The 12,364-nt window shown below is 38.9% G+C and overlaps 1 protein-coding gene and 1 pseudogene across 8 annotated transcripts in view; one reads left to right on the top strand and one right to left on the bottom strand.

Annotated features, from left to right (window-relative positions):
- Positions 1-12,364, top strand: part of LOC109438107 (uncharacterized) — a 97,910-nt gene that overhangs the window by 35,884 nt on the left and 49,662 nt on the right. For 5 of the 8 annotated variants that reach the window (XM_088796131.1, XM_088796133.1, XM_088796130.1 and 2 more), the window contains one exon: positions 4,126-4,178. The exons of the other annotated variants lie outside the window; for them this stretch is intronic. In XM_088796131.1, the coding sequence (XP_088652257.1) occupies positions 4,126-4,178 (53 nt within the window). The remainder of the gene's footprint in view (positions 1-4,125; positions 4,179-12,364) is intronic. 8 annotated transcript variants of the gene reach the window in all.
- On the bottom strand, positions 10,603-11,531 carry LOC109437582 (large ribosomal subunit protein eL6 pseudogene; annotated as a pseudogene).

Below are 12,364 nucleotides of genomic sequence, written 5' to 3'. Positions count from 1 at the left end.
TGCAAGATACTTGGAGAACAGAAAAAGACAAAGGAAAACACTAAAGAAATACTCATAATTTTACCAACCAAGAACAGATAGTATTTCAATTTTTTATAAGTATGCACACATGCGCACACACAGAGCACACACTTTCTTTTATTTATTTTTTATTTTTATTTTTTTAAATTTATTGGGGTGACAATTGTTAGTAAAATTACATAGATTTCAGGTGTACCATAGTAGCATTTTAACTGTGCATACATTTTGTAGCTTACATTTCCATTTAGCAATATATTGCAAAATATTTCCAATGTCAATAATCTTCTACAAAATTAGGAAAGCATTTTTAAAACTGTAAAGGGCCATTCGAAAATCAGCAGTTATTATTAAAACATGAATGAATGAATATACTCATCTCTTCCTCAATATACACAAAACCCCAAGCACCCAAAGAGTCATCCTGCATGATTCTATTGGCAATTCTGTAAAGTATATCTTAATGGCAAATGGGGTCATTTTTGTCTGTCTTTTCTTATTTCTTCCCTTATCTTCTTTTTCATAACTAGGTAGACAAATGTTACAAAATGACATTTTATGTCAGTATTTTTTACTTTAAATTCCTTCGATGTATTCTCTTCAAATTTGCTTTGGCAATGGTGCATGGATTCTGTTGAGACATGCTACCTGTGTGCCATGGTGCTTTCCATGAACATAATTTAAAAACGAATTATCTAGAAATCTGGACCCACTGCCCCTTTGTTTTCCATGTTCAAGGTCTTTTACTCTTGTGAAGAATATATATGCTTTCTCTATGCACACAACTAAAAATAAATTGCAACTCTAATTTCGAAATGATTTAAAATTGATGAATGGGCAAGTTAATTTGCTGTGAGGATGTTTTGCCCATTTTTCCCTACGTCATTTGGCCTGGATTGAAATTTAGGTGATGAGGATCCTGACTTTGTTACTATTTGTGCATGTGGGCAAGTTCACCCACCCCTTCCTCAACCTTGGTTTTCTCATCTGTAAACTGTCAGGAGTAGAATAGATAATAATCTCTGAACTTGTAAGATTTTCAGGCCACATTTGGAAACCTAGGTGAGCATTCTGACGGCAAACCAGAGATAATGTAGACAAATATGCCCTGGATCAGCTCTAACCAGTTGCTAAAATATTAAAATCTTCTGTATCACTTATTAGTAACACCCTTGCTGGAGCTTCCAAGTGCCCTTATTCCTTATTACCTACCAATTTAACGTCCCTGGCCTGCCTTCCTGGACTCACACTCTTCCAGATTCCAGCAGCTAAGAAGCCTTTTAGTTTGATGAAGTCCCATTGTTGCTTTTTGGTTTTGTTGCTTGTGCTTTTGGTGTCAGATCCAAAAACATCATTGCCAAGACAAATGTGAAGAAATTTTCCCCCTATATTTTCTTCTAGGAGTTTTATGGTATCAGGTCTTATGATTAAGTCTTTATTCCAGTTGAGTTAGACTTTGTGAATGGTGTAAGATAGGAATCCAATTTCATTTTTCCACATGTAGTTATTCAGTTTTCACAACAGCATTTGTTGAAGGGACTATCCTTTCTCCATTGAGTATTCATGGCCCTCTTGTCAAATATTAGTTGACTGTTTATGTGAAGTTTATTTCTGGGCTCTCAATTCTGTTCCTTTGGTCTATATGTTTATTTTTATGCCAGTACCATACTGTTTTAATTACTACTGCAACTATTGTAAATAGTGTATAGATACTATAGTATAGTTTGAAATCAGGAAATGTGATGCCTCTGCTTTATTCTTCTTTCTCATAAGTGCTTTGACTATTTGGAGTCTTTTGTGGTTTCATACAAATTTTAGAATTGTTTTTTCCATTTCTGTGAACAATATCATTGGAATTTTGATAGGAATTGCATTGACTTCACAGATGGCTTGGGTGATCTGCACGTTTTAACAATATTAATTCTTCTGACCCATGAATGTGAGTTATCTTTCCATTTGTGTCTTCTTCAATATCTTTCATCAAAGTCATAATAGTTTTTATTGTTCAGATTGTTTACTTCCTTGGTTACATTTATTCCTAAATATTTTATTGTTTTTGATGCTATTGTGAATGGGATAGTTAAAAAAAATTTTTTTTACAGATATTTTAATGATTTCTTTGTGCCGTTGGTTGTTCAGGAATGTGTTGTTAGTTTCCACATACTTGTAAAATTTCCAGTTTCCTCTTGTTGATTTCTAGTTTCATACCATTGTGGTCAGAAAAGATATTTGGTATGACTTCAATCTTACTAACTTTGCTAAGACTTGTTTTGTGGTTTATCACATGATCTACCCTAGAGAATGTTCCATGTACACCCAAGAAGAATGTATATTCTGCTCCTGTTGGATGGATTAGTCTATAAATACCTGTTAGGTCTATAGGGTCTAATGTATGGTTCAAGTCCAACATTTCTTTGTTGATTTTCTGTCTGGATGATCTGTCCATTGCTGAAAGTGGAATATTGAAGTCCCCTATTGTTATCATATTGTTATTTATTTCTCCCTTCAGATCTGTTGGTATTTGTTTAGTATGTTTAGGTGTTCCAGTGTTGGGTGTGTATTTATTTGAGGTTATTATATCTTCTTGATGAATTGACCCCTTTACCATTACATAATGACCTTCTTTTTTTCTTGTTACTGTTTTGACTTAACTATTTTGTCTGATGTAAGTATAGCTAATCCTGATTTCTTTGGTTTTTACTTGCATAGGATGTCTTTTTCCATCTTCTATCTCTTCACTTTGAGCCTGCATGTGTCCTTAAATCTGAAGCGAGTCTATTATAAGCAGCATATAGTTGGAAGAAACTTTTTTCACTTAAATGTTTTGGGAAAATTTCTGTCATATAAACAAGCAGAATAGGACAGTCTATGCTTTCTGTGGGAAATCAAGTTTATATATATCCATATATAATCATCTCTCTCTTATTTATATACACATCTATATGTGTGTATGTATATATTCATACATACATACATACATACATACATATATGTGTGTGTGTACACACACACACACACACACAAATTCCACAATGAAATTGGGCCTGGTTTCTGAACTTTGGGCTGTACATGGACTTAAATTTATTGCAAAGGGTCAAATATCAGAAATTCTAACTTGTCATATGTTCCTGCTTCCTCATACCAAACTAAGCCAGTTTTGATGAAAAAAATTGTGTAATATGAGTGTAGAGAAAAGAGCAAACAGACTTCTTTTAATAACATGAGACTTAGGAATTAAACATTGCAGGAAGAAGATCCTGTAGGAATTTCAAGTGATATTTTATGATCGTCGCTAAAGGATGTTTTAATCCTTGGTTTACATAGCGTGCTACCTTATATAGTATTCTTTATTCTTGGGATCTCTTCAAGATGAGAGATATTATACTGATAAAGATAATCATCTTTGCTTCCTTCTTATCTGTCTAGATAGGATGGGAATAAACAAAAATAATATCTAGGAGAAGTAGAAAAGAAATTTTAGAAAAGTAAAGGCCAAAATAAAAAGAGATGCAAAGTAGTGAATATTTTGAGCAGTATCCTTACATTATGGATCTTCTAAAAGATAAGTACAGGTTGAAAATATGTCTCAATGTTTTAATAAACTTTTTCAGAATTACAATTTTTATGGCCTTGGCAAGTAGATATCTACCATATCTTACAAAATATCCAAGGGTCTTCTTATATTCATTCATTTACTTTTCTTTTAATTGTATAATTAGTTGTTGCTTTACACATTTGTGAGGCATATGCCAGAGACTGGATTTTTAAAAGCTACAAAAAGGCAGAGTTCTTGGCTCTTGGGCTGCTTAACATTTGGCTAGAGGGGCCAGATGCGTAAAATGATTAGAGGACAAAAGCAATACAATGACCATGTTTCAGTGAGGAAGAGAAAGCAGGGGTATAGAGGAAAAAACAACAGTATTTCTATCACTATTTTAAAAGAAAACTGTCTCCTAGAGAGGGTTGCTTCTACTAAATGGAAACCCTCTTTAATACGATGAGCACTATGAAAAGATTGCCCATGTGAGTTTGAGAGTAAAAACTGGGAAGAGCTGAACTGTAATGCTTAATAGAGGAAAATAATTTGAAGTTCTTGATTCAATTCAGGAAGCAGTGGGTGAAGAAGAAGAATGGAAGGAGAGAAGAGAGGAGCTGGCAAGGTAAAGAGGGGCTGGTGTTAGGTCATGAAATGCTACAGTGATACTCACTCTGCCATTTTGAAATTGTTTGTATCCTTAGACTCAAACCCGTCTTTCTCTGACCTTCCCAGCATGTGATCTATAGTAAATTAGACTCTTCTCAAGAATGCTTTATGTGGTGGAGTATTTTGTTGTTATTTGTGTGTGACTACCAACGAAGGAGCTAGGTTTCACATGATGAATCTCAAAGAGAGAACCTGGGGAAATAGAAGACAGAAGAGGGCAGGGGAACCTAAGGCTCAGAGGAAATCACGGAGATCTTAGAGGATCATGGGCCATGGAATTTTACCCAGGTTAGGAGAAAGAAAGCCCTAGCTGACACCAAGTTTGCACAAATAAAAAGGGACATAAAACACACAAGTGGTGCATGTATGTGTGTGTATGTGTGTTTTATGAGGGGGGTGGGTAATTAGAGAAGGGGAATTTTAATCCAAATTTTGGAAGAAATGGTATTTTGGGGAGAAATAGTATTTTAGTGTTGGTTAAAGGATAACAATTGGTCATTATATGGTGAAGCCTAGCATGAACAAGGCTGTTAGCAGACAAACACACACAATGTATAAATGAGAATATTCTGGCTACAACTGTAGAGTCACTATTTTAACATCCCTTCTTCTTTGCCTGGAAGGAATACATTTTCTTTTTTCTTTTTTTTAACTTTTATTTGTTTTAAGTGTGTTTTTCCAGGACCCATCAGCTCCAAGTCAAGTAGTTGTTTCAATCTAGTTGTGGAGGGCACAGCTCACACTGGCCCATGCAGGGATCGAACCGGCAAATCTGGTGTTAAAGCATCATGCTCTGACCAACTGAGCTAACTGGCTGCCACTATGGAATACATTTTCAATTCCTCTTCACGTTGCTAATGGTTCAGTAAGAAACAAGGCTCAGTCAGGCCCATGGTTTGCAAATTTATTTTAACAACAGAATTTTATCTTCAAGTAAATCTTATCTGAAAGTGCATCATGTGAAACAGACAAAAAAATCAGTTGCCTGGTTAAGCAGGTAGAGGTCCTGTCCATTTGTGCTCCCCCACATCCATCCCTTAGAATTCCTGGGGCTCTGTAGAGCACAGCCTGAAACCCACTGCCCTAGAATAGAACAAGAGAAATAAGACTGTCACATTGGTCTCCTTTCTTGATTAAAATATACTGACCTTGCCAGGAGAAATTCCATTTAGAAATTTGTGCCAGAAAATGAAAAAAGTCAATAATATCTAATGTTGGCAGGGAAATGGGGAAATGGGTACTCTAGAATACTGTTGGTGAGAGTATAAATTGATGCAGTCTTTTTGAAGACAGTTCATCAAAATTTTAAATATATAAGCCATGTGATCTTGTAGTTTCACTTCAAGAAATCTACCCTATAGAAATAAACACATATATTTATAAAAGTGTATATACAAGCATGCTCATTATTTATAAGACTGTAAAATCAGAAATGGGAATGGTTAAATAAATTATGCTATCTCCATATAATGGAATATTATAGTCAGTAAAATAAAAGAGGTAGATCTATATATATTATATAGAAGAGTGTCCCTAGTATATTATAGAGTGAAAATGCAAGTTACAAAAGAACATAGTTAGTCTGATAAAATTTTTAAAGCAAATGAAACCCACATTCTATGAAAGCTGTGTAAGTACTTCTAATTGAAAAAAAACCAAACCTCTAGAAATAAATGGTTCATCTCAGGGGTTCATCTCTAGGATTTACTTCTGGAGAAGGGAAATGGAAGTATACCGTGTTTCCCTGATAATAAGACCTAGTTGGACTATTAGCTCTATTGCATCTTTTGGAGCAAAAGTTAATATAAGACCCGGTCTTATATGTTGTATTATATAAGACCGGGTCTTATAGTACAATAAGATCTTTTTCTTGGGGAAACACGGTATGTAAGGTGGGCATATATGTTTGTGTTATTTGAATTTTTCACCGAAAAAAATGCATTAATTTCACAATTAAAAAAGCAATGAAAAGAAAGGTAAAATATTTTGCCTGTTTTCAAGAACTGGTGAGTTTCTTCTTTCAAATAATATATGCTGCTTCCCTTTTTGCCCTGGCTGCCAGGGAATCCAGACTCAACTTTGAAGCATTACCTAGCTATGAGATTGACCTTTAGACCTGAAATATTTACTTTTTCCTTTTCCTTTGGTCCTGCTTTTCTATTTCTAATTAACTAACTTCCCCCCCACCCCAACCCCAAAAGCTTCTTTGCTCATTTTTCAAAAGAGATAGGAATGAGTTATAAATAAACAAACAAACTGGGCGGCCGGATGGCTCAGTTGGTTAGAGTGCGAGCTCTCAACAACAAGGTTGCCAGTTCAATTCCCGCATGGGATGGTGGGCGGCGCCCCCTGCAACTAAAGATTGAAAATGGCAACTGGACTTGGAGCTGAGCTGCGCCCTCCACCACTAGATTGAAAGACAACGACTTGGAGCTGATGGGCCCTGGAGAAACATGCTGTTCCCCAATATTCCTCAATTAAAAAAATTATGAAAAAGAAAAAGAAACTATGAGCACCTCACTCGAAGCAGCCCGCATTTGTCTGTGTGCACCACACCATTATGGTCAAGTGTAGGCTGAAGGGTGAAGGAATTAATTTACTGTTTACATTTTGTACTCTGATTATTCTCACATGGGACCCCAGGACAAGAATTGGTACTCCTGCAGCTATCTTAAGACACTTGTTGCTACTTTGGGGCTTCACTTTGTCTCTACTCCAAATTTAAAGAGCTGCAAGGACAGGCAGGGGCCTCCTGTGACAAGCCTTGTCTTCATCCTGTAGATAGTGGAAAACCAATGAGTGTTTTTAAGCAACGAAGTCATAACTGGATCTTAATCAAGTTTGAAAAAAATACCTGGCAAAGGAGAAAGTAGATTGGCGTGGTGAAAGGCAGAGATAGTCATTAAATACCTGTGGAGCAGTTGGCTAATTGATGGTTAAATGGCCAAGGTTGTTCTAAAGTCTGCATTTATTGGGAGGGTGTGTGCACCGTTTGTCAGTAATGCCTGGTTGGATCACTTGGTCTGAACATGGGCTAGTTAGGACCATATCGTAGGTCCAGTTAGATTTTTTTAAAAATCGATTTTAACAGGCTGCAATCTTAAATCCAGCAGGCCATTTCATAAGAGAAGTGAGTAAACAGCTCAAGGCAAAGACATCCTTGTGGTCAGAAAGGATAGAAAGGCAATAGTTTTCCCAGGTACCTCAGCAGCCGGCATCTTTATTTATATATAGAGGGTCTTGTTCTCTTTGCTAATGGCGATGAAGATACATCTGCCTCACCTCAGAGAAGGGAATGCAGCGCCCACAAGGACACTGGCTTGGGGTCAGACCTAGTTTAGATCTTTATTCTGTCACTTATTAACTGCGACCTTAAGCAACCCCTCAGAGCCAGTTTCTTAATTTGTAAAAACACTCACTTTTGTTGGTGAGAGGGTAGAATAACAGAAGGCAAACTAATCCTAAGGACCAAGTGTGACTTTTATTTATTTTTTATCTTGTTTTTAAATATTCCTCTTTGTACCCCCAAAAAGACTTAGGATGCAGTTGTTGTCATATTACTGCAAATAGGCTGGGGTGTCTGTTTTAGGCCTTTGTACATTGAACAGTTACAGAATTAATAGATGGTTGATGTTCTCCCTTTAGAACTGTGGGTGAGTGTCAACTGTTGGAGGGATAATAGCTACCTGCCCTGCGACCCCAACTTCTCAGGGAATGGGGCAGACCCCTCCCCCTCGAGGAGCTCAGCCTAGCTCCAGACTCCCAGAGGAGAGTGGACCTCAAACTTATCCACAGAGGCTTGGGAACTGCTAGCCTGGGCTTCCAAATTCACCCTGCTTGCCCAGCACATGTGCAGTCGTGGCTCAAGAAGGCCTTAGGGTTAATTGCAGTGCACTAGATCCAGTCCCACCCACGCGGGCTCTGTGGTCCTGCCCACCATGGGGCAGGGTGTCAAAGGAGTCAGTGACTCAAAGAATGTTACTAAATTAATATTGGTATTATGTGTGGGTTCTGTTTCAAATGCATTGGAATCAGAGACTTCCTTCTTTAAAATAAAGTCCATGTTAAACCTCCCTCCATCATGCCTGACCTGTAAGGGGGTTCTCAACTACTTTTCCGTTCTTGCCCAGCCCTAGACTCCCCTCGACTAGGCCTGGCAGATGCATCTCAGGGAAGAGGGAGAAAATCATCTAGATTCTAGTGAAAAATCTTGTCCCTGCAACTGGGAGATACAGTAGCTGTCCTCCAGCAGTTCTTCTAAAGGGCAGGGTTCTTCCTTCAGTTCTTCCTTCAGCTCATCCTGCTCCCTCTCCTCTCCTCTCTTCTCCTCATCTGCAGGAATGCAGGGAAGTGGGAGCCTCCACAAGCTCCCAGAGTGCCACCCGCTATGTGTCAGGATGTCCCCCAGTGGGTGTGTCCTGGGCTTCTGCTGCATGACTCGACTCACCCGAGCTTGCCACTCACTCCCCGGGCTTTGGGAACAGCAGGAGGGGACTAGCAAGGGCGTACTGCCCTGACACCTCCACTCCTCCCCAGTGCCAACTCCATCCCCAGGCGGCCTGCTAAAATCCAGCCTTCTCAGAGCCAGGTGGTGCTTGCCAGTCTCTTTACTTATGGGCAGGTGGTGTGGGGGTGCAGAGGATGAGAAGGACTGCAGTGAAATCAAAGTACTTGTGTAGGTCAGGGTTTATTAATGTGATGTCCTTGGCTCCAAAGGATGGGCAAACTCCTGCAAAGTGTAGCTGTGGGAGTACACATATGTTTTTTTGGGAAAAGTGTCAAAGGGATCAGTGACTCAAAAATTGTTACCAATCAAAAGTTATATTATATGGGATCAGGGGCTTCATGGTTGAAATAAACAAGGAGAAAAAAAGTTAAATGGTGTTAAACCTCCCCCAACCCTGCCTGACAGATATAGTGGTTCTCAGTCACCTTTCCCTTTTCAAATAAAATTCTGTAAGGAGTACCCTTCTCAAAGATTCCCCCAGGCTGCTGGTAGATCAGTTTTGCCTTTGCTGATAAGTCCTCCTTTAACACTCGTGGGACTATTTGCTGTGCAGAATAAGCTATACTATCTCAGTGCTGTTGCTAACAGATGAGGAAAATAGGGGAAGAAGGCACATTTATAGGGCTTAACCATATGCAAAGGACCTTTTTAAAAAAAATTTTTTTTAATCCCTGTGCCTTTAATTCCCATTTCACATGTGAAGAAAAGAGATCAAATAACTTGCCCAAAGTTACAGTATTTGAATATAGATCTCAAATCTCTTTGGATCTAAAGTCCATACCTTTTCTTCTCCACTAAGAGGTTCCTGAGGGAAAATTTTTAAGTACCAGTAAAATCTGCATTTTAATACTAAGACACTTTAAAATCCCTCTCCCTTTAAAAAAAAAAGTGTGCTATTCCCTAAATCATAGCTCCTAAGGTGGCCAACCTGGCAGGCAGCTGGAGGAGAGGAGAGAGTGCTGAACAGATAATCCCATAGATATTTCCCACATCAGGCCACTAGCTGAAGCCCATGGCTGGGATGTGACGGTTAGCTGTCATTGCCGTGCCAGTGCACCCACAACATAATCACTACATTTGGTTAAGTAAAAACAAGGTACAGCAAATTCCAAAAAGACTGCTTAAAGGAAGCCAGTGGGGTTCTGAGTTTTGATGGTGGATTGAATACATGTATCTAATTTTACTTCCTCCTGAAGCACCCTAAAACTGCACTAAAGAGATTTTTACAAAAGACATAATCACGTAAGTGTAGGAGAAATAGGAGAGAGAGTAAGAGCAATAAAATTTAGGAAGCTGGAAAGCAGATGGACAAGTGGTAACTGCCTTAACAGAACCAAGAAAGCTTAATCCCCAGCTTCAAACCACAGAATCCTCAAAAGTCTCAGGAGTTGGCAGCGTCAAGTATGCCTAGGACTGGAGTAAAGGAGAGATTTCAAATAAGGAAGAAAACGTTACTTGAGGAGCAGATGGATTCCTAGCTTCCTTTTTCCTCTTCATGGCACCAGGTGACTGTCTCCCCCCCATCCTCACAGAAATCTGGAGGTTTTTGTCTCTGTAGAGAGTAAAATAGATGGTCCTGGACTGAAAGATGCCAGGCACTGCTGAGTGCAGGGCTTCCTCCTGGAGACGGAGCGAGGCAGGGGGTGGGACAGAATTAGCTATATATTCACTCTCCAGACTTCTTCCCTCACTTATTTCTCAGCCATACTCTCATCCACCAAGCAGGAGATTAGAAAATTCTTCTTTGGGAATTTGACCAGAACAAGAAGAAAATGTAAAAACATTAACTTCAGAGGTCCCCCAAGAAACAGCCCATCCAGATCACTTCAGAGTAAAGTTTAAAGTTGGCAAGCCCTGCTCACTGGCTCAGGAATTTTTTTTTTTTTAACAGTTCAGGCATTTAATTAGGTTCTTCATAATTAATTTAGAACACCAGTTTGTGAGGATAAACCCCATCGGTGAGAGCAAACACAGAGCGGAGGTAGCCCTGGAGCTGAGGAACAGCTTTCATTTTTGGCAGAATTTGCGAGTCCACGGCTTTCTGATCAATTTTACGCTGCTCTGTAATCTGTATTTCTCTTTCTCTGTGTTGAAGATCTCCCCCTCCTGGTGTCTGGGCTTACGCAGCTTCTTCTTGAAGTAAGTAAGCATCAGTGAGATGTTTGGGGATCTTCACACCACTGATATCAATTTTGGTGGAAGTACCGATGACAGATTTCTGGTGTGTTCTATGAAGAGGAACTCGATGGAGGGACAGAGGTCCAGTCACAAGTTGCCACTGCTCAGCTGCTTAAGGAAAACCACCCTCTTGCCTCTATGGCGCCCAGTGAGGATGATCAGAATGGTTCCAGGAGTGATGCTGGCCTCAAGTTTTCTCACGTGCTGACTGAAAGGCTTCTTGCTGTGGCTCAACAGCTTTCGAGGCACATCTTCAGTAGGATAGTCTCTAGGCATTTTGCGAAGTTTAACTACTTGGATGCCACCATTCTTGTTGCCACCAGCTGGTTTTGTGACAGTAGCAAGAACCTTCTCCTTTTTCTTTTCAATCCTGGATTTAGCTGCTGAATACTTCCTCTTGTGCATGGCCTTTCGAGAATACATAGCTGATTGGGAACATCTGCCAATTCCTCTGACCAGGACAGGGTTTCAGCTACTGTGGGGCTCCCCCTTCTTAGGCTTTGGCCTTGAGGTTAGCTTTCTTAACCTTGCCACCAGCATCAACTTCTTGGCTTCAGGTTTCTTCTCCTTATTGTCTGGTTTCTCAGCTTTTTCACCCGTCGTCTTGCAAGTTGGGAAAGAGCTTGCTCAATACTTTTGATCAGTTTTTAATTTTCCACGATTAATCAAGAGCAAAAAAACCCAAGGATTACCAGATATCTGAGGATAGTCCCCAATGAAAAAGATAGAGACACAAATAAATATAAAAGGCAACATAGAGCAACAGCGACTATACAGAGAGGAGAAAAGAAAGAAAGGAAGAAAGAAAGAAAGACAAACAAACAAGAATTCCTCTATCAGATAATAGACAACACTGCATACTTGAAACAAGAACAGGATGCTATAAAAAAGGTTCATTTAGAGGATGAAAAAGCTCTTAGAAATTAAAAATAATAATGAAATAAAAATGTAGAAGGGCTAGAATGTGAGCTAAAGGATTTTCTCAGAAAGTAGAACAAAGAGTAGACACAGAGGAAACAGTAAGAAAGTGAGAGGTATGTTCTAGAAGGTTCACTATCCAAATAATAAGAGTTCCAGAAAGAGAGAAACATATAAGTAGAGCAGAGAAAAGCACCAATGAAATAATTCAAGAGAATTTCTCAGAACTGAAGAACATGAGTTGTCAGATCAACACGAGTCCTAAGCACAATAGATGAAAATAGACCCTCACAAAGGCACATTTAACATTTTTGGTACTCTGCAGCAAAGAGAATTTATATAAGCTTCTAGAAAGGAATAAACACACATATAGAGAATTAAGAATCCAAATAACTTCAGATCTCTCCACAGACACCATAAACAAGAAGACAGTGCAGCAATACCTATATAGTTCTGAAAGAAAATTATTTCCATCCTAGGATTTTATATCCAGCCAAACCATCAATCAAGCAGGACTATTGTATTCCACAACTCCAGGG

The sequence above is a fragment of the Rhinolophus sinicus genome, chromosome 2 (genome assembly GCF_057876585.1).
Source record: "Rhinolophus sinicus isolate RSI-liver-muscle chromosome 2, RSI-T2T, whole genome shotgun sequence".
NCBI lineage: Eukaryota > Metazoa > Chordata > Mammalia > Chiroptera > Rhinolophidae > Rhinolophus > Rhinolophus sinicus.
The sequence above is the reverse complement of the archived record's forward strand: the minus strand, read 5'-3'. Positions and strand labels throughout refer to the sequence as shown.